General features: G+C 33.1%; 1 protein-coding gene across 2 annotated transcripts in view; it reads right to left on the bottom strand.

The window, feature by feature from the left end:
* The window catches only part of LOC140447347 (uncharacterized), a 502,598-nt gene that overhangs the window by 22,594 nt on the left and 455,948 nt on the right, over positions 1-24,056 (bottom strand). Inside the window, exon 3 of one of the 2 annotated variants that reach the window (XM_072539955.1) lies at positions 1,690-1,777. In XM_072539955.1, coding sequence (XP_072396056.1) covers positions 1,690-1,777 — 88 coding nt within the window. The remainder of the gene's footprint in view (positions 1-1,689; positions 1,778-24,056) is intronic. The other variant, XM_072539963.1, reaches the window with a different exon arrangement.

The following is a 24,056-nucleotide window of genomic DNA, read 5'->3' as shown; positions in this document are numbered from 1 at the left end:
CATTTTCATAGTTGCTACTGTTTGAGATAAGTATGTCTTTTAGGTTGTTACCAAAATTGTATTTTCTTCTGGCCGCTAGGTAGTGTTGAGAGTCAAGAAGTACATGTGTTACGGAAGTCGTGCTGTTGCAGTACTGGCACAAAATCTGATTACTGAAATTCATTAGGTGTCCTTGTGTAAGGCGTGTGTGCCCTATTCTCAATCTTCGAATGATAGATTTGTCCTTTCTTTTCATTGGTGGGAGCTGGTGGTAGAACATGTTTGGTTGTAGAATGCTTAACTTGGTATTGCTTCTTTTCCAATGATCATTCCAAAGGTCCATTATTTTATGTTTTATTATTCTTTTTAAATCTGATGATGTTTGAATCGTTTGAATACTAAAAATTCCATGGACGGCTATGCTGACAACTGTGGCAGTCCTTGAGAGAGCAAATGCTGCTCGCGAGCTGCTTGATAACATCAAATGTAGAAAGATGGCCTATTTTGGACACGTAGTAAGGGGAGACCGATATAATATTCTTCAACTTATTATGATGGGTAAAATCGAAGGACGCGGAGGAATTGGTAGGAAGCAGGGAGTGGACAGGAATGAGGAAAGCTGAGCAACTCTTTAGAATAGCTCAAGACAGAGACAGTTTCGCCATGTTAATCGCTAACGTCAAGGAAACTTGATAGGGCACGTTAAGAAGAAGATGTTTGAACGTCTGTTGTTACGTTAAGAGAACATGCTTGTTTTGCTGCTTGATCGGCTTTTTCGTTACCTGGAATACCAACGTGTGATGGAACCCACAATATTGTTACTGTAATTCCATTAGTTTGAAGGCGATTACATATACTCTGGATTTCTTGAACTATTGGGGGATAGTATGTACGTTTCTATGGGCTGCATGGAGGACAGAGAGTCCGTACAGATTGCTATAGTTTTATCATCGTTGAGTGGAGTTTTCACCGCTCGTAGTATTCCATATAGTTCAGCAGTATAAATACTGCAATTACTGGAAAGTCGAAACAAGTTGACGGTGGTTGTAGTCGTTGTAACAGCACAGCCAACACCTTCTTCAGTCTTAGATGCATCTGAGTAAAGGATCTTATCGAAGTTGCATTGATGTAGTATTTCATAGAATCTTTGTTTGATAACGGAAGGTGATATTTCATTCTTATTATATTTGGATAATTCGATATTGAAATTTGGAAGTTTACATATCCATGGAGGAGTTTGAGGGACCATGAAAGGACTGGTCGACAATAGATTGATATCTTAATTAGGAATTAACATCTGGAAGGAAGATATTTAAGCTGAATCGTTATCAAGATTTACTTTTAGTCTAGTTAATTAACAGTTTGGCATAGTATAATAAAAAAAAATAATAAAAAAAGGAACAACAGAAAAATCTTGTATCTAAAGAAATATTGTATCTAAAATGTTAAAAGGTTGCAGCATACGCCACGAAAGTTTTAAAAGGAACCATTTTAGTGTCATTAATTAAATAAATCGTCTGTCTGAATGGCAGTTAAGAGTTATACAAGTGCTTGGCAGTAACTAAAATTCACAGACACAACACTAAATCAATAGCAAGCTTGTGATAGTGTCGCTGGTGATAATGTGCAAAAGATCTAATTTCTTTAATATATAAGAAATTTATAGGAATTTTGAGAGATATATTTTTAATATAAAACTATTATACTTACCCAAAGTGTCTCTTCTTTTGTTTATGTGACGATAACTGTTTTGGACAGGCAAACATTCGATCGCACACGTTACAAGTTAGGGCTTCTTCTGAAACAAAGAATGAACATAGAAGTAATATGATAGGATATCTACTATATATTAAAAAAACGTAGAAAAATATACGCAAATGCAAACAAACCATTCCTTTAGAATATTAACTTTGATCTTAAATTTAAACTATTTTGTTTAGCGACAAATTTGGATAATTTTTTGAGATTCAGATTATTCAGATGTACAAAAAAAAACCCAAGATTTATACACATTTCACAAGAAAAAACCAAATTAGGTTTCTATCAGTTTTTGGATGGCAATCAAAACTAAATTATACAAAATTATGCTAGAGCCTAAATGTCAGTATTGACTTTTTTAAAATTAAGTCATAGTCGCTTTCCATCACACTTATATATAAAATTGGAATATTTAACCCTCGTGTTTGTATTGGTTGTTTGTATGTTTAAATCTTGGACCTTGAATGCGACATCAATGAAAAAACTGAAATCATTCGAGCTGTGGGTGTATAGAAGAATTCTGATAATATCGTGGACAGAACACGTCACAAACAAAGAGGTTCTGAGAAGGATGAATAAAGAAATAGAAATTTTAAATATAATTAAAACAAGAAAATTGTAATATCTCGGATATATTACATGTGGAGAGAAATACACCTTGCTCCAACTGATTATTCAGGGAAAGATCCAAGGAAAGAGAAGCATAGGAAGGCGTAGAATGTCATGGCTGCGCAACCTGAGAGAGTGGTACGGATGTACATCAAATGAACTTTTCAGAGCAGCCATCTCAAAAGTCCGAATACTTATGATGATTGCCGACCTCCGCCGCGGAGATGGCACTTGAAGAAGAAGTTTGTTTTTGTAAAAAAGTAATCATTGGTGAGCTAAATCATATATTCCTCGAATGTTCTCTGAACTCTCTTCTTCTTCAAGTGCCATCTTCGTTCCGAAGGTTGGCGATCATCAGGGCTATACGTATTTTCGAAACTGCTGACCGAAACAATTCGTTGCTGCTACAGCTATACCATTCCCGTAGATTCTTTAGCCAGGAGTTTCGTCTTCTTCCTATGGACCTTTTTCCTGCTATTTTCCCTTGCATAATTATTCGAAGCAGTTCATATCTTTCGCCTCTTGTAATGTGTCCCAAGTATTGCAGTTTTCGTTTTTTGATCGTAAATATGACTTCCTTTTCTTTATTCATTCTTCTCAAGACCTCGACATTTGTGACTCTCTCGGTCCATGATATTCTCAGGATTCTGCGATACATCCACAGTTCAAATTCCTCTAATTTTTTGGTATCAATCTTTTTCAACGTCCATGACTCCATTCCGTAGAACAGCACAGAAAGTACGTAACATCTCATCTCATCTCATCTGAACTCTCGGTTCTCTTCAATTATGTATCAAGAGCTTAGACAAGGAAACAAAGGACACGAGTAATCGTATGAAATTAACTGAAGGCTAAACATTCACCAGAAAGGTTGCCAGGTAATATTTTATTTCTTCAGTAGATTGAGAATAATGGATGTATATCAATAGATTTTTTTCAAAATTTATAATTAGACACTGATATAATGATAACGTTTTGAACATGATTTTATCATTACATATTATTTAGTAGATTGATAAAGTGTTTCAGTAAATTGAAGTTGAAATCAGTAGATCTACTGAAAAATCAGTAAACCTGGCAATCCTGCGAGAGGTAGTAATGGGCAACGTACAGGCACCAAAACATGGCGATCACATCGAAAACTGGCTTCACAGGTAAATCATCAATAGAAGACCCACAACTTGTTGAAAAAAGGTATTTATTTATGAGAGATGTAGGGTAAGAATTGTCAAATAGTATACTTCTGAGTAACAAAAGAGCCTACAGCTGAGTGCTTTTATAAGATTTATTTTGTATTTGAACGGATGGCAAGAATGATAGTTAAGAAACCTATTACTAGCCATAGGTTTCCTGTACCAACTTGTAGTTAGTGTATTGTCACCATTTCTAAAGACACGCATGTCTAAGAAAGGAATACTATTGTTAGAAGGATCCTCAAGTTCATAAGTAAACTGTAAGTGAGGATCAAAATTCTATTGATGATTTACTTTATGGTGATCAACTAAGAACGATTTCTAATAATATTATGAACAACAGTACTCTACTTTCTCCTAACATTGCAACTTCCACCACCCATTACTCTTCACTACCCTATTTCCCATATGTTACTGAAAAGCTTATTAAATTGTACAAACAGAACAATATCCCGGTTAAGATTGCTATCAATAATGCTAAGACTGTCAGGAACTTGTTTTCTAAAATTAAAACACCTCTTTCCTTTTTGGAACAAGTGAATGTAGTCTATCACATACCCTGTTCTGAATGTGATGCATGTTATATTGGTCAGACTGGCCGTTCCCTTAAAGCACGCCTTACTATACATCGTAGTGACATTAAACTTTCTAAACATACTTGTGCCCTTGCAGAACATGCAATCAACACCAAACATACTGTGAATTTTGATGATATTAGAATGCTCTGTAGAGAACGTAACTTTAATAAGAGACAGTTTATGGAGATGTGTCATATTTTGAAACAACCTAATGCATTAAATAAGAGAACTGATATCAGCAACTTAAGCCAAATTTACCATGCACTAATACTACAAAATTGATTCTTCCGTATTCTACTTTTAATTATTGGTTTCTTCTTCAACTTCTTTTATTATATTATAACATTTATGTTGGCATCTACAAAACTTTTCCTTCAATCTCACCAGCTGATTGTCAGTTCTGACATTCGAGCTTTCAAACACTCTTTTAGATGAACTGATGATGCTTATTGAACAGTGGGCAAAACGTCTTCAATAAATAGATAAAGTAGCACAACTCTTGTCTTTTTTATCTCCAAATTGACCGAAAACATCCCATTCACTTACGAGTGCACTTTTTTTATATTAAATTAAACGGTCATATTCCTTAAAGATATATATTACTTCATTGTTCATTTTGCAAAGTTAAGCATATGTCATCGTTCCTCGTAATATATAACATATTGTTTAAAAGCTTTAACACCACAATCTCTATATCTCATAAACACGATCTCATTCGCGATACTAGAGCATAAAAGCGACATTAAAGTCGCTGCTGTACTCCAAACTGTTTCCAGAAACATTCCCTTTAGTTGGTTGTTTCTCCTGAAATATACCACACTTAGGATAAATTTCACTTTGTCGATTTTAAGCCTTAAATGGGATTTGCCTGGTAATTCCCGCCTGTTACACGATGAGCTTTGAACCTTCAGCGATTCAGAGGATTATTACCATAGGTGTTTGTCGTAGAAGCATGTAAATGGTAAAGCATTAAAAGGATTTAATTCTTAACCAAAAATCGAATTCTCGAGCTTTTATTCCTTTAATTAACTGAGCGAGAAGAGAAATGTGCGTCACCAATAGTTTCTAAAAAAAAACAACGTAAGTATATTAACAATTTCATTCATATGAAGTTTGCAGTTGCATACTGAGGATCTTATAAACTAGAAAGAACAAAAATTATAGTCTAAAAAAACTTCACTGCATTTATCTATATATTTTTACAAAAAGCCTAAATTGTTTACTGCTTTTTTAGTTTTTACCACTCCTCTCTCTCTCTCTCTCTCGTGTTATTTTTATTCAGGTTCTGGCAATCTCGTTTATGTCGTCGGTTAATCTTCTGAATGGCATGCCTCTACTTCTGTACGCTTCTATTTTATATGTGAAATAGCCTCAACAGCATCGCGCACGTACCATTCTACCATTCTTGATCACTTGATTCCCATTGATCTTTTAATCTTTCCATGCGTTATATATTTTTTCTTATATTCTTTTCTATCATAGTTAGTCTTTTAGTAACATAGCTTACGACAAGGAGGACACATTGATTGAAAACTTTTCCTTTCAGACTTATGGGAGTATCAGGCTTCAATATAATACTTAATTTTTCAAATGCTGCTCAGATAAGACCAATTCTTTTTTTCTATATGTCACATTGTCTATTTCGATGCGTATCTCATGCCCCAAATACTTATACCTAGTTACTTGAGTGATGTTAATTATTTATTTGTAGAGAAGCATTAGTCACTAGATTTGTCACGAACTGGGATTGAAATATTTATTTTCGAGCCGACTTCTTGAACCCGTAACCCATGGTACAATGAATACTCAAGGTATGATATTGCGCATGACATTTGACAGTTGGCCCAGGAGTGTGACGTAGTCAAGACCGCCCGAACCACCTCGAACCCATTATTATAGCTTAACGTACACATTAATTTTGAAATTATGGTCAAAAATGATCTAATTTTTTTTTTAATGTTTTGTTTTGGGTATAATTGAATAAAAAATATATTTTCAGTAGCGTAAAACCTTTACTTTTCCTAGGGATTCAGGTGAAATATTTATTTTTGTTTTCATACATATACTAATAATGTAAGTACTCTTTTTGTATGCAAATCCGTTGAAATTTAAAAATTTTCTTCAGAGGAAATACTGTGAATAGGTAAATAGTAGTAGATTTGCTTATTCTGATTCACTGTCACTCACTTCCAAGCAGTTTTACTGAAATAAAAACAAAATAGATTACAATAAAGAAAAATCTGTTTTACAATTCAATATGGTATTTTATATGAGTTATATTGAAATTTAGTAAAATAAAAAATATACACATTACTATAACCTACCGATTATTATATGCAAAATTTACTTATTAAACAATATAATAATATGAAAATAAGATACAAATTAGTTCAAACGCAAAACACAATAAATATCGACTTCAGGCGGCTTTACACCGGCAAGACAGAAAGCTTGTATAAAAACAAAAGTTCAACAATAATATCGGTTATCAATGGTGACTATTGCAAATTGCAAGTTATGAGGTAATAAATATATTTTAAAGTAACTCAATACTGACTGAGTCATCTATTTTATAATAGAAAAATAATTTAGATATATGCTTACATATGTGTCTTTATACAAATATCCACTTCGCAAGGGCTTAAAAAATTTGATGGGTAAAATTTAACCGGCGGCCGTATCCCAGACGAGCGCGTAAAAAATTACCAGTAAGGCGCGCCTGTGTCTGAGACTTGTGTGTACTTGTGGTGTTTAGTTACTGTTTATTTATACTTTATAGTATTTTTTTTGTAAAACTGAAAGTTTTTATTTGCCATTGTATATCTCGTTTTGTACCTTTTTCAAAGTGCGCTGTGCAATTGCTTGTTGCAATAGTGAGAATGAAGATAAAATCTTTAGGTTTCATACATTTCCTAAAGATAGTGTGACCAGAAAACTGTGGATTATATCTTGTTGTAGATAGGATAATTTTAATTGTAATACTGCAAGAATTTGTTGTAAAAATTTTAAAACTGAAGATTACCAAAGAAATCTACAACAGGAACTTTTAAATTACGTTTCTACAAAGGGTCTAAAACTCAAACCTGAGGCAGTACCTAGTCTTTATTTGCCTAAATCGAAATCGGCTACCCTTTTAACCAACCAAAAGAAACACGTACAAAGAGCCGAACACAGAGTCCAAAAAGTATGTTGAGCAGCTTCTTACTACTTCTAGGTCAACGACGTAAGTCTAAATCTTTATTTTTATTAATTATTAGTCATGAAATCTTAAATGGTTCTTTCATGTCGATTTGTTAAGTAAGAAACTAGCCTCAGCCTGCTATGTAATTTGCAATAAGAACTGTTTCGGAAGAAATCAATTTAGCATCTTCCAAAATAACATATTTTTCTTTGTTAAATCATGTTATCATTATTAAAATATATAATGTTATCATTATTATAAACAATACCAAGATAATTTTATGCGTGAATATTACAAAAGATGTCACTTAAAATGTTGTGCAATATTGTGTGACCTCACTACACTCATATTCGATGGCCAGCTAGCTCATTCGATATAAATAAAGTTGACTTTATCATTATTTATTTTGATTTTGTGTTTAGTTCAGTAGGTATATACGTAAAAATTTTGTGTACTTTCATTACCACTTTCTTGTATCTTTTCAAACATCTGTTTTATCATCTCTTTATAATTACTACAATTAAATTAGCCAAATTATATAAAAAACTTAAAATTAAAAGTCTTTTCTATACAACTACATTCAAATGTTGCGGGAATAAGCGATCTTGACTACGTCATGTGCGAAAGCGAACCGATTTTGGAACATTATGTATCATACCTTGTGTATTCATTGTACCATGCCCGTAACCGAAGTTGTAACTTTTTCCGGTGACCTTGAATCTTGCGCGTGCTCATGTACCTTCAAGTTACTATTGGTAGGTATTCGGTTTGGGGGCCGATGTAAGATCCGGATGTACATACTAAATAAGTCACGAACATATGGCATAGGTACAACTAATGTTTATAACAGTTACTGATGGTAAGACTAAATTTGCCTATAATGGCTATATATATATATATATATATATATATATATATATATATATATATATATATATATATATATATATATATATATATATATATATATATATAAAGGTTCGGATGGAATTGGTCTTTTAAATTTAGAAAAAAATTAAACAAACCCACACAATAGGTAATTCGTCTATCAAAACCTATATTTGGCAGCAATAGGAACATTACTGCAGACAATTGGTTTTCTTCCCTTTAGCTACTGAAGAAGTTACAGTCCAAAGGCCTTATCTATGTGGGAACCATAAGACAATCAATAAGGGAAATATCTCCAGAATTTAAGAAAAACAAACAAAAACAAGTTGGTTCTGCATTATATGGATTTTCAAGATATGAAACGCTAGTTATATATTCTTAAGAATAACAAGGCTGTGATCCCCATTTTTTCTATGTATCTCTGTCGTGCTACGGATGTTGAGAGTAACAAAACTGAAATAATATCATTCTATAATTCAACCAAAGGAGGTGTTGATGGACTAGATGAGAAATGCACCCTTTACAGCTCATCAAGGAGAACTCGACGTTGGCCAATGGATATTTTATATCAAATATTAGACTTGAGTTGTGTCAATGCATTTGTTATGTCTAATTGTTTTAAAAATGATAAAAATGCATCCCAAATTAAATTCATAAAGGCACTAGCGAAAAGCCTAACAGAACCTTTTATAATGAAACGATTTGAAAATCCTAGAATTGTCTTAGATATAAGAAACTTGCTAAGAAGAATACTTGCACTCGAAGAACCAGTAAAATTTTCACCCAAAGAAAAAAATAATAAAAAAAAAATAAAATAAAAAAAAATAAATAAAAAAAATACAAGGATAATAAAAAAAAATTAACGTAGGTACGTACTTATATGTAAGTCAATAGAAGATTAGATTTTATTGTTGTTACGGGTTCTCTCTATAACAATTGTTAAAAAAAAATTAATTAATAACTCAAAACATAATAGGCTAATGTATTATGTCTCTAGTTATAAAATCAAACTACACACACACACACACACACACACACACACACACACACACACACACACACACACACACACCAAAGAAAAATTAGAGATTCTGTATTGTTATTTATGCTCATCTAATCTTCATAGAAAGACATTTTACTTATGCTACGATTGTAAAAAGCCTATACTTCATCTAATTTACATACCCTTGCACGTCATCCGCGTCATAGTCCTTGACGTCACATGACACCAACACGAAATATTTAGGCGGTAGGTGTGATCTTTTTAGAATCACTTTGCCGAGTACACTGGCATTACAGCCACTAGACATATTTTATTATATACGCGTAGAACTAATATTTTAAGATTTCTATTAATGTTAACTTAAAGAAATAAACAACGATATGTTTAATTTAATTTGTATAAATGCATTATAAAGCGTTTTTATGAAGAACATTTGTTCGGAACACACTGTAACTGTAATCGAACGAAGGTGAAATTTTGGCATAAATTGGTAACACTTATTTGACAGTTGCAGTGTTGACACTTTTTGTACTTTGTTATTTTGAATTTTAAAGTGAGTACCTCTTGTTTTAATATTTTCACCTATTTAATAAAATCTGTTCTTTTTAGAACCAAATTAGTGTGTTTTATTTAAAAAATGTCACTTAAGAATTTAAATAGTCGTTGTAAAGAGTAGAATAGTAATTATGTGACCTATTTGATTTAAAATGGATTCAGGATTTTTTTATACTTTGGCAACTATGTCAACTTCGATCGCTGACGTAGATAATGACGTGCAACGGTTTGTAAATTAGATGGACTGTATATGTTTATTACGTAGTAAGTAAATATGTACAAAAGGTGCTTCAAAATAATCGTAAAGAAGGGATGTGGAGTCCGTGGAACTCCATATCACGCTCAATGTAACTGAAATTGCACCTCACTGGTGAAGGTAACTGTATCTTTTACCGACCACTTATAGTCCAAGATCCCAGAGCGATCAGACATAACTTATTTTCAAACAGATGAAACCTTAGAGTCTCAATAGCGTCTCGCGTGCTTTGAATACCTGCGCATTTATGAAACTTGCTGAGTGACATGTGGGCAGGTACCAGGTGAGAAAGGTAACTAAAAATAAGAGCTATTTAACTTAAATTTACATAACTGATTTTTATACATATTTTGTAGAATATTATTTTGAAAATACTGTAATAAGTGTCAGACACTTGTCATGGACCAGAACTTTTGTCAGACGCTTTAAAGCTGCACTAAAATTAAATGAACTTTACTTACTTTTACATGTCTGATTTTTAAATATGTTATTATTGGTACTATACTAAAGTTATATTTAATCAGTCAGACAAATTAGAATGACCAAACATCCCTCAAACACAAAAATGAGTTAACTAGAGGTATGAGCGCGAGAGTGCTGTGCGCATGAGCCTCAGAGTAAACAATTCAAATTCATTAAGAATACTTACTGTTTTCGATCCGATTAAATATTTTTGCATCTCTATTTTAATATGATGAACTCTAGCATTAAGATAAATATTAAAGTAAATTAATGTATTGATATTTGGGATAATTAATTAATTCGGAGCACTTTGGTTTCATAAGAAATTATATTTACTTTATTGTAAAAAAGATACTAGTTAGGATAATTAAAAAAAATAATTTTTGTAAAAAATCTTCAACTGGGATTGATTGAAACAAACATTTTTCTATATTTTAATCATCATATTCATTGTCGCAATTATTACAATTTTCATCATTCAACCAATCATGATGCTGCTCATCCGAGTCATCATCTTCATCATTATCAGTTATGTTGTTGCTGTCTGGTTGTTCTGCAAAAAATAGTTCAAAGAATTAAAAAGCAGAAAATCACAAACATAATAAATTGTAAACCTGAAATCAAAGTATAATACCTGAAGTTTGAAGGAATTCACTAACGTTTGCTGGTAATTGGTCACCATCAAACCAATGAAAGTGATATTGGTTTTCTTCTAATCTCTACCCATTGTGTTCAGGAGTTAAAATGGTTGGTTGTTTTTCATTTGCATTATTTCATATGCTAAAAATGTAATTAGCACGGCGGAATTGTTGGAATAACTCACTTGGTGGTAAACTGCTAGCATCAAAATTTTTTAAATTTTTGCGATCGAATTCTTCGTTAATATTAGATACGCTGTAATTATTTAAAAACAATTGAAGCCGGGCAGCATTAATGTTGCACGTATCAGGAAAACTATAAATTTCGCAGATAAATTTTTGGATTATTTTGAAAATATCTTTTTGGGTGGCTTCATCGGTAAACAACTCTGATTCTCCGAACTGCATGAAAGCTCGCTGATATTCGTGTTTCTTCATTAATATATTGAATGGTCTTTGTTTACCCTTTTTAAAAAAAGGCGGGATTAAAGTCACATCCAGTTAGAGCGTAAAACCCTGGCAAACTTCTACATAAAGATGGTCCCAAGTACTCGTAAACCTTTGTCAAATTAATGTATCTCTGGTTATTTCCGGTGCCTGCGTTTAACCATACATTCGAATCATCATTTTTTAAATTATGCATATATCGTTACATAATTATCGCAATGTCTCACTCACTCTGAAATGCAAGCACAGCACTCTCGCGCTCATACTTCTGGTTAACTATTTTTTGTGTTTGAGGGATATTTGGTCATTCTAATTTGTCTGACTGATTAAATATAACTTTATTATAGTTCCATCAATAACATATTTAAAAATCAGACATGTAAAAGTAAGTAAAGTTCATTTAATTTTAGTGGAGCTTTAAAGCGTCTGACAAAAGTTCTGGTCCATGACAAGTGTCTGACACTTATTACAGTATTTTCAAAATAATATTCTGCAAAATATGTATAAAAATCAGTTATGTAAATTTAAGTTAAATAGATCTTATTTTTAGTTACCTTTCTCACCTGGTACCTGCCCAGGTGTCACTCAGCAAGTTTCATAAATACGCAGGTATTCAAAGCACGCGAGACGCTACTGAGACTCTAAGGTTTCATCTGTGTGAAAATAAGTTATGTCTGACCGCTCTGGGATCTTACTCTATTAAGGTTTTCCTTATAAGCAGATTCAATAATAAGAAGAATACATTTTTATTTTTCTTTGCATAATTTTTAAAGATAAGTAAGTTTTAATCTAGTCGATTCAGCTAGTAATGTAGAAAAAATAATATCACAATTTAATTCTTTTTTAAATGTTTTAATATTTATGTACAATTTCATTAAAATGCTTCCTTTACCGACCGGCTTGAAACAAACTCACTTATCACCGACCGATTTCTTTGCTATTAGCGACCACAAGCACCTAATTACCGAACATTTCAGTCCTATCAGCGACTTTCTTAGGGGACTACTTATTTAAGTAATTAACAACATTATATTAACTTATTTATTTAAAAATAATCATATCTGCTGGCAATTGAAAAAACAAACGCGGTTGAAGATTTTAATATTCTAAAAAATATAAATTCATAATACAACAAATAAAAAGTTACATAATATATTGGGCATGTATAATAGATTCAACTTTGGTATGAAATCATTTTATTTTTTATTATTATATTATTTATTGCATCCATCTCCGGAATTCCATTGATGCCCCTTGTATTCACGGGTTTTGGAGGATTAATTTTTTTAAATATTTCATTTTCTACATATAATAAACTATCCTTTTTCTCAGGCCATTTCCAATGTGAACCACTTCTTATCATAGTCTTCACTTCTAGTCCCGTACGGTCAAAGCCAAGTCTTACTCCAGGAAATTACTCTCCTTTATAAATAACAACAGCATATTCTTCCTCTACAAAATCTTCCGTTTTAGCTTTTAGATATTATTCTTAATACGACAATTATGGATCCTGTTTTTCCAGGAAAGTTTAAGAGGCCTAAAAATAGCAACATCTAGTGGGCAATAGATGTGTGGAGTTAGGCAGAAGAGCAATTAGTATAATACCTTTGCTTTTGCAGAACTCAGTTAGATGAAGCGTTAAATGTGAAGAATGTCCATCTAGAAAAAGCAAAACAGGTAAAGGAACGTTCTTTTCAACAATTCATTTTTTATAGAATACATTCGTAATGAATTCATAAAAACATTCTCCAGTCATCCACCCGAAGTCTGAATGGCCAATACCCCAGCCCAGAGGCATTTTCAAATTAATACTGGCTGGTACTCTTTTATAGGGAAAAAGAACAGTAGGTTTCAAACTTGTCGTTCTGCCGAAACTGTCAAAAGTGCCGTGAGGCATTCTTTCTAGTCATTAGCGATTCTGGTATAAACTTTTTTCGAACCTTTTCTTACGATTACACATTTTTCTTTTGGTGAAAGAAAAATGTGTAATCATCGGTCTAAGGAACCTAAGAGTCTTTGTTGATCTAATGGGTCGAAGGCTTTTTTGAAGCCTATACAGACAAATATTAGAGATTTGTTATATTAAATGCATTTCTCAATCAGAACTTTTGTTACTAGTTGATCAGGGCATTCTACCAGTACTGACGTGCGGAGCTCAAATTTACAATAAATTCAATATTTTTAAATATAAATTTATAAAAAAAAATTTAAAAAAAGAACGCACATTTCGATTTGAATGTCAAAATACCAAATAAGAGATTTTCAATTGTAGTTTCCAATTTTTAAGATAACAAAAACTTAAGTTTTTTTAAAATTAAACAAGCGATTGTAGCATCATTGAATTAACTATTTACCTTGCAAAGATTCTCATAAAAACTCATAATGACTACTGAAAATGTTCTCAGGCACTCTCCCAGATAGAACTGACGTATATTTAGCCATTCATGTATTCCATTTTATATGCTGTTTATACGCGCTTTCTATCTACTAAACAGTTAAATACGTTCAAACTCAACGCTGAATTAATAATATCGACGAACCAGAACAATAATCAGCAACCGGCTGTAGTAGTGTTGTGAAGTAAATTTGAATTTTCGATTAAATTTCCTCCTCTAATTTTCCTTAGAGAAGCGGCATAATGCCGACGTTGCTGTCATTACTACAATATTACAAATTGCGGGATGGCTTCTCGGTCTGCTGGAACTGTTACGCATGTAACGGATCAGATTGTTATTTTAAATAAACATATTAATACTACAACTTTTCAGCATGTTGTATAAAAAGAGATAAAAATATTTTAGAATTTCTAATTTATGATACAGATAGAACAAATTAAGTCGTACGAAACTCAGCATAAATTTGTAAATTGAATGTGGTACTATATTTACTTTACTTTACTTAATCAGTAGACCCATTTGTACCTTTCGGTGTTGGGCCGTTTAAAATACAATTCATTAAATTAAAATATTTGACAGTCTTCTGAGGTGTCCTAGCTCTTAACGAACTTTCTCCATTCCTTCCTATTGGATGCCATCTGTGTTGCTTCCTGCCAAGTCTTACCCTTACTCTGCAGTATCTGCGAGATGTCACTGTTCCATTATTTAATGGGTCTTCCTCTTCTGTTCTTACCTATTGATTTGGCGTCCCACACTCTTTTTACTTGTCTATTATTGTCCATCCGGGTTAGATGTCAAAACCATGCCAATTTTTTCTCCTTGATTGACTCGAGTATCGGTTTGATTTTGAGTCTTTCTCTTATTTCTTCATTTCTGATTCTATCAGTTCTTTTTACTCCTATCGTTCTTCTGAGGTATTTCATCTCTGCTGCCTGAATTCTGCTCTGATGTCTTTTGTTTAATATCCAATTTTCTGCTCCACATGTTACTGTAGGTCTATATATTGTTTTGTATATTGTCATCTTGGTCTTTGTTGATATTTCTTTGTTATTAAGGAATCCTCTATTTAGTGCTTGGAATAGTTTTCCTGTGTTTTCCATTCTGTTGTTAAGATCGTCCTTGATGTCTCCTTTGTTGTTGATTACTGTTCCTAAGTATTTGTATGAATTTGTCTGTATTATTTTTTGTTGGTATATTATTACTTCTATTTGATCTTCCGTCCCTTGTTTCCTTGATATTTTCATTATCTGAGTCTTCTCTTTGTTGACATTTAAGTTGTATTTGCTTGCTTCTAGGTTCCATTTCTCTAAGTTGTATTTCAGTTTTTCTGCAGTTTCCGCAATTAATACTATGTCGTTTGCAAATATACACATCTCAGCATTTATTATTTGCATTCTGTTCCAACCGATGCAGTATTTCTTGAATGTTTTCCTACATTCTTTCACTATCTCATCTATTACATTTATGAATAGCACTGGGCTGAGACTTCCCCCTTGTCTAACTCCATGAGTTGTTTCAAATGGTTCTGACTGTATATTTAACATTCTTACTGTATTTGTTGTTTTCATGTATATACTCTTTGTTGCTTCTATCAGTTCTTCACTTACTTGTTTCTTCTTTAGGCTTTCCCATATATCTTTTCTTTTGACTGAGTCGAATAGTTTTTCCATGTCTATAAAGCTCAGATATATTTTTTTTATTTTTTTTAAGGCTTTTTCTATTACTTGTTGCATAGTGGATATATGGTCTTGTGTGTTGTGTCCTTTCCTGAATCCACTTTGTACGTCCTCTAATTTATGTTCTATTTCTTTTCTAATTTTCCTTTCTATTATGGTTTCCTATACTTTTGCTGCTACACATAGTAGTGATATACCTCTATAGTCCCTACAGTGTCTTGTGTTTCCTTTCTTGTATATAGGTATAATTACTGCATTTGTCCATACTCTGGGTATTACTTTTCTCTTCTATATTAGGTTATATATGTACAACAATTTTTCTTTTGTTTTTACTCCTATATATTTCATCATTTCTAGTGCTACTTCATCGCTTCCTGGTGCTTTTCCAATCTTTATCTTTCTTATTGCTTCTTCCAGTTCTTCTTTTTTTATAGTTTCTGGATTTTACGTGTTTCTCATGGATACTCTCTTGTTGTGGCTTTCCTTCTCCATTGTATTCGCTTGATTTCCATTCAGTATCAGCTGAAAATGTTCCCTCTATCTTTCCATTATTGTCTTATCGTCATTTATTATTGTTCCTTCCTTGTTCATTATTTGTTTCAGTTTCGTTTCTTTGTTGCTTCTTAGGTTTTTCAGTGTTCTGTAAAATAATTTTACGTTTTCTGTGCTGTTTTTTTCCATTTTCCCCGAATTTTTCCCAACTTTTCTTTTTCTCTTTCTTAACTATCTCTTTAACTTTTGTTCTCTGTCTCTTATAATTTTCATATTTTTGTTGTGTTTTGTCTTGTATGTATTCTTTCCATAATTTCTTCTTTTCTTTTATTTCTCTTTTCACTTCATCGTTCCACCAAGATGTTCGTTTCCCTCTGTTGTTATTTCTTGTAGTTCCACATATTGATTTAGCTGTTTTTATCATCGCATTTTTAAATTTTCCCCATTCTTCTTCTATTGTTTCTGTTATTTCATGTTCATTGTCCATCTCTTTCTCTAGTCCTTCTGAGTATCTTATTTTCGTTGTTTTTTCCTTTAGTTTATAAATTTTTATTATTTCTTTGTGTTTTCTGTTTATATTCTCATTTATTTTTATTTCTTTTCTTTTGCTTTTGAATGCGGTTTCTAGTAGATAGTGGTCATTACCAATTTCATAACTCCTTTTTACCCTTACGTCTCTTATCCAGTTCTTCTCTGTTTTTTGCACTATAGTATAGTCTATAATTGATTGTTCGTCTCTTGATTTGACTTCTCTTGTGATCTTGTGTATCCTTTTATGTTGGAAGTGTGTGTTCATAATCACCAGGTTATTGTCTAGACAGAATTCGAGTAGTAATTTTCATTTTTGTTTAGTTTTTCCTCCCCATAAGGTCCGATGACATTGTTCCATTTTTCTGTTTCTTTCCCCACTCTACTGTTCATGTCTCCTGTGATTACAATTTTCTCTGTACAATTATTTATCACTTCTTGTGATTTGTCCCAGAATTCATTCTTTTCGTTTTTTGTTGCGTCTTCATCTGGTTCATAGCATATGATTAGGTTTGTATTGGTTTCCTCTGTATCCATGTCTACTTTTAGTTTACGTTCGTTGTAATATATCCAATTTTTTATTTTGTTGATACTCTCCTTCTTTATCATGCACGCTACTCCTGCCTAAGCTCTCTTCGTTTCTTCCACTCCACTGTATATTAGTAACATTCCCTTTTCTAATATTATTGATCCTTTTCCTTTTTTCTTTGTCTCTGTTATAGCTACTATTTAAATGTTCTTATCTCTAATTTCTTCCCCCAGTTCTATTTCCTTCCCATTTATACCTCTCACATTCCATGATGCCATTTTCCAAATTGTTTTGTTCTTTTCTGTGTTTAAGTTGTACTTCCATTTGTTTTTACTTCCGTTTGTGTTATTATCTTTAGATCTGCTCATGTCCCTGTTCTGTGCCTGTTTTGTTTCTCGGTCCGTCATTGTGTTTTCTTCAGCTAGTTTTTTGAACCAGTTGGTTCTATATTGTATGTTATTTTTTCTATCCGGCTTGTTTTTTGATTCCATTTCCACTTAATGCCTTGCAATATCTATGAAACCATATCCAATTTATGTCCTTTTCCCATTAGTCTTTTCATATGCTGCTATCTTCCTAAGATTTAATTGTATTTCTATCTCTTTTAATGTTAGGTCACATTCTATATATACTCTATGTTGCTTATAGTTCATTAGTTTACCCTTGGCATTTAGTATTTTCATTTTATCTTCGAATTTTTTAGATTCGATAACACACATTGTTTCATTTATCTTTTGTACCCTATTTATTTCTGATTTTCCTCCCATTTTTGTTTCTATGAAGTTCTCCAGTTGCTCTGCTTCTATTGTGTCTATTGGTAAGCCTCTCATTATTAGGTTATTTTTCTTCTTTTCTTTATGACATGCTTCCAAGGCTATATCTATTTTATCTATTTTTTGTTTCATCGTAGTCATTTCTTTCTTTAGATTTTCATTTTCTCTTATTATTTCTTTTATTTGCAATTTGTATTCACTATTTTCCTTCCTAATTTCTTTTAGTTCCTCAATCATATTACCCATTGTATTTTTTATATCTTCCAGGTCCTTGTTTTTCTTTTTATTATCGCTTGATATTTGTCTCATTAGTTCCATCATTTCGTTCTGGCTGCTGGTTTCATTCGTTGTTGGTTTCGACCTGTCTGGTGTTCGGCTCACTTTTCTGCTCCTGCTAAATATGTCTATCTCCTATATTACTATATACTATATTTAACGTAAATTAAAAAAAAGAACGCCGAATTTAACTTTTCATTATATTAAGCAATTAGAAAAATATTATTATTATTATTATTATTACACATAAATTACATTAGTAACCTACTAGTAAATTACAAAATTACAAAAAAAAATTAAAATTTTTGGTTTAACCCTTTAAAGATTTCTGGTCGATATATCAACCGGTTATGAATCACTGACTTCTTAATGTCGCACAGGTTTGTGCATAAGCCAGTTATCTCGATTCAGTCTAAGACACGATCTGTTGATGAGTCAGTATCGGTAAATGCAAACGCGCGCGAACTACGGTCACAAGTGGTTTATAATTCAACCAGTGCGCCTTTAATGTACTAGCTGTCTGTCTTGTAGGAACAACATTTCGTAAAATAAACAATATTGAAGGACGAAAGGTATCTACTGATTCTGTGGTTAGAAGTTCGATGATTGGTGAACATTTACCTGTAAAAGGTACCTCTCGGAAATGTGCTTTCTGTAGCACAGAGAAGAAGCCAAAGCATGATATGTAAAAAATGTGATGTTGCCCCTTGTTTGGAATGTTTTACACCTTTCCATTTGTAATAATTGTCTCTTACAATAATTGTCTTTTGAATAAAACGTTGTCTAAAGTGGCTTTTATATTTAGTAACACAATTTTCTTAACAAATTGAACAAACGGTTGATTTTTCAACCAGTGAAATTTTCAAAGTCGTTGGGATCGCAATGGTTTTTTGGTTGAAAAATCAATCCGGTCCCGTTTGACAAAGAAATAATCATAATACCAAGAGGATACATTATTACTATATTTATAGTTGTTTTGTATTGTTTTACTGAATATAAGCTTTGAAAGACGTAAAAAAAGTTTTGCGCCTTAAAGGTTTTAAAGAAAAACAATATTTTAACTATAATACAAAACGGTTAAGTCTGTTTTTGAATGCGTTGGTAGAGAGAGCAGATACAATGTTATCATTAAAGTTATTCCAGCAATCAAAAACTCTATTTGGTAGAAAGTTTTATCTTGATCTTGTAGAAAAGTTCTCTTTTCTAAATTTAAACTGGTAAACCCTGAGGAATTCATCTTAATTTATGGTAAACATTTCATCGAGATTTTCAAAATTGAATTTTAATATTTTGAATTTGGTAATTAAGTCTCCACGTTGTCGGCGAAGTTGAAAAGAAGTTAGGTTAGCCATACTGTCTTTCTGCGTAAGAAGGTCTTCTCGGTCCTAAAGGAATTCGAGTCTTTTCTTTGAACGTTTTTCAACAAAATTTTGTCTCGAATCAAATTAGGATACCACGTTGGTCCAGAATATTCAAGAATGGGTCTTACGTAAAGGGTGTGAAGTTTACATAATGACTGCCTTAAATCTCTCAAAAAACAGCTCCGAATAAGATATAGTCTGGTGTTCGCACGTTTACAAATAGAAGTAATATGGTCGGACGCAGTTACGCTGCTGTTTACGATAACACCAAGGTTATACGAGAACACAGAATCTAACGGTTGCCCGTTAACAAAGTACCGTAGAATGGGGATACATTGATCATTTTTAAATTTTAATGTTAAACAAAACTTTTATCTAAGAGTTAAAATCGACTAAAAAATCAGTAATAATCGGGTTTCATTTATCAAGACACACAATAAATATTCACACTAAATGTTTGATACTTTTCAAAAAAAAAATTTAAAGGACCTGATCAAAGATATACTGTAGATGGGGATATTTTGATCACACATGTAATTTTAGTTTATTATGAAAGTATCCCCAATGTTATTCACTTTGAAAACATATTTTGACAAATCTTATTTTATTATGACTTTTTAGGGTAAAAAAAATTATGAAACTTACAATAATGTATTTGATGATAATGAAATGAAACTGCACTTCAACAACTTAAAAACTACGAATTTTACAGAAAAATAAGGTATGTTAACGTGTTTCAAATTAAACTAAACTTCAACTACTTTAATGTCTTTTTTAAAAATGCATTTGGTGCTTCCATCTAAACACTCTATAGATGCGGGATTTGGTAAAAATTCAACTATATCCTTCTTACTAATTTGGGATATGTCGGCATCAATCATCTTAAATTCTGTCTTGCTGGGTTTTATGGATTTATAGCCTATGACTATTACTTCCGGCTCTACCTCCAAAATTTTACAGACATAGATATAAGTTTTTTTTCCTCTCTGAGATAAGAATTTTGCTAAAATATATCTACCTGCTTGAACCTTATCTACTTCAGACTGCACTTCGTAGTTTTCTTCATTTTCTAACAAGTCTGATTCATTTTCGGACTCAGATTCATCTGACTGTGATATGTGGCTTTCTTTATCTGAACTATCTTCTGATTTCTGCTCAATTATTGCTGTTGACACACTAGCTCCGGGAGCTACATCTAGTTTCTTTTTTCTTGTTTTTGGTCTCTCTGGTCCTCCAAATCTTTGCTCCTTTAGAAGCGCAGTTAATGCATTTTCAACGGCGTCCGTGGGATCTTGTGGAGCGTCATCTGTTGGCAATTTCTTATAAACTTCACCCGGGCAAAACGGATAAATACCAGTAGAACGAAAGGAGCTAATTAAGTTTCGCTTTACTGCTAACGCAATTTTATCCGTTTGTTGGGATGGACCACCTTTCGAAACTCGAGGAGTGACTTCGTCAAGAGTTTTTAATGTTTTCCTTAAAAGAGATGAAAACATATCTTTTGGAACTGTACTTAGTCGCAAATTTTGTAATTTCCAATCCGTTAACGTCGTCCTCCAAGCCTGTTTCATTGGCCTGAAAAAGCCCACGTCCAGTGGTTGGCACAAATGGGTAGAATTTGGAACTAAGCATATGAAGTCAATTTCATGTTCAGCACACATCTTAAGAACTTCAACATCCATATGTGACGACAAATTATCTCCTATCAAAGCTTTTCTTCCTTCTAAACGTCGTGCATGGGGTAAAAAGCAAGTTGTGAACCAGTCTCTAAAAGTTACGCCATCTATCCATCCACTTTGAGTACGATTATACCTCGTCCCTTGGTTGCAGCATGGTTTATCGCAGCAAGGTAAACCACGCGGTCCATTTTCCTTCCACGTATCATACAGGTGAATGCTTCTATAAATGACGTAGGGAGGGAGAAGAGTTCCGTCTGCAGCAGCACATACCATAATAGTGGTACAACTTTTGGAGTGATTCATCACTTTTTCGGGGTACTTAATGCCTCTTTTGTATATGCAACGTTTTTTCCCTGGATCGTCTGACAAATTAGATTCGTCATAGTTGAAAATGTTGGAACTGGGCAAATCTTTAATTACTGGCTCCAAGTTATTATAAAACTCTTCTAGTGTAACTCTTGAAACAGCAGCTCTAGCACGTTTAATATTTGTTGCTAGTCGTTGCCAATTAAGTAGGCTGTATGCCCAGTCAATACCAGGCAGATTATTTTGAAATATAGCCACATTTTTTCCTTGTTGATCCAAATACCATTTTGCCATCATTCGTAGGTCCTGAATAGATAAAGGAAAGCCCCAGTCAGCACATTTAGCGGCTGCATTTAAAATTGCTACCTCCTCTCCTTTGGTGAAAATAGTAGGACGTCCGGGGGTGCCAATATGTTTTCCTTTATATCTGTTATACAGGGTACCAAAGGGAATTTTATATTGTCTTGATGCTTCTCTAATAGATAGTGTACCTTTAACTACCCGTTCAATGGCTCTTTCAAAATTTGCTGGAGGGTAATCAGCGTAACTTCTGCTGCCAAGTAATCTTTTATGCTTACGGGGCATTTTCCTGCAAGAAAGAATACGTTTAAATAATATTTATTTGATTAATATTTTCATCTGTTCGAAAAAACGATTATACGGATCGTCTGGGGTAACATTGATCACACGATCAATGTTGCCCATTGTATTGATCAATGTTTCCCCCAGTAATTTCACGCCGTACTCTTAATCACTCCCATAACCTGCTTAGGTTATTTTCAGTGAGATTCATGATCAAAGTACTTCTAATCACTACATGGAAGAATACGTTGTATAAACAATATATTTACCGTGATATGTACGAAGTTTTTCACTTAACAAAATTGATGTTAAACTCAATACTCCAAAAAAAATGCTTGTACTTCTAGCACACGCTTGTGTATCGGTATCGAATGGTTATAAATACCAAATTACAGTAACATTGCTGCCGACTAGGCAAAATTCGGTTATCGGCAGTGGCTAAGCGCACACGCCTGAGGCATATAATTAATTTTTAAAGTTTTGATCAAAATAACCCCCGAGTTCAAAGTATTCCCAATCTACGAGTACAAGTGGGATATTTTTACCAATTCGAAGCACTTCACATTTAAGGGTAGTAGCCACTAGGAAGACCAAGTTAAAATAGAGTCCAAACCGATTTGGAGGGTTAGCTGGTTTGTGATTGGTTTGGCATATATTCAGGTCCAGCAGAGGTCCAGGGACAGAACCTAAAGACACTCTACTTTCCATTAACCTGTCTTGGGAAAAAGATTCGCAAACTCTAACTTTGTAATGTCGATTTGTCAGGAAATCATCAATCTAACGAAGTAAAGTACCGCGAACTCCGAAATGTTCTAGCTTATGTAGAAGTCTGCGCTTAGGTACACGGTCAAAGGCTTTAGATAAATCTAGATTAACAACGTCAACTAGCTGCGAACTATTAAGGGATGACGTCCAGTCGTTAACACAATGTAGGAGATTGGTTAAAGTAGAGCGACCAGAGACAAAATCAGGTTGTTGTGTTGGAATAACACGTTCCTGGAAAAGGAATTTGGTCATCTCCTCGGAAATAATGGCTTCCATGACTTTACCAATTACTGGCAGCAAGCTAATCGGACGATAATTGTTGGGGTCGAGTTTGTTGCCTTTTTTAAAAATAGGGGTGAGGGATGCTAATGTCCAACTGGAGCGTAGAAAATTCTGGATATAAGAAGTTTGCATAATTAGCGTTAATGGTATTGCAAGCGTATCTGCGAATCTTTTTAACAGTTTTGGTGTTTAACCATCTAAACCAGGTGAAGCTTTTGTGCGAAGTTTAATTCAGTGTTGTTTATCATGATCCACTGTAAATTCAACTTGTCGTAAGGATGCGCCGGCACGACTACAGTTAATAGCAGGTAGATTCGATTCTTTAGTAAAAACCTGTGAAAATGCTAAAGAGAGAGTTTCGGAAGATTCTTTGTAAGAAAAGCATAAAGTCTGGTTGGGTTTTTGAAGTAGAGGAATGGAAACTTTAGACGTCAAGGAGAATCGTATGTATTTGTAAACTTTTTAATGTTACCACTTTTAATAACACTTTCTTCAAAATTTTGTTTTAGAGATTTTAGAGATGTTTGTAAGTTATTTGAAAATCTGCGGTGGTTTTGGAAATCACTGAGAAGCCCAGTGTGTTATTTCCACCTTAAATGTCTTTTGTGATTAATTAGTTTGATTGCTGTTCGAATTATCCAGGGTTTAGGGTTGTTTTTATAAATCTTACGGAAGGTGATATTTGTAGAAATTATATTGTGGACGGTATCGAGAAATGCAGTCCATACTAATAAGGAGTCGTTTAAGTCTGCAAAAAACGAATGCCAGTAGATTTGAGAGAGTGTTAACGTCAGAAAAGTCGGTAGTAACATGTGTTACAATATAATTTTTGCAGGCTAGTATTTGATTGAACTGAATGTAAGC

This window comes from Diabrotica undecimpunctata, chromosome 1 (assembly GCF_040954645.1).
Source record: "Diabrotica undecimpunctata isolate CICGRU chromosome 1, icDiaUnde3, whole genome shotgun sequence".
Lineage (NCBI taxonomy): Eukaryota > Metazoa > Arthropoda > Insecta > Coleoptera > Chrysomelidae > Diabrotica > Diabrotica undecimpunctata.
Note: the sequence above shows the minus strand (reverse complement) of the source record. Positions and strands in the feature narration are given on the sequence as shown.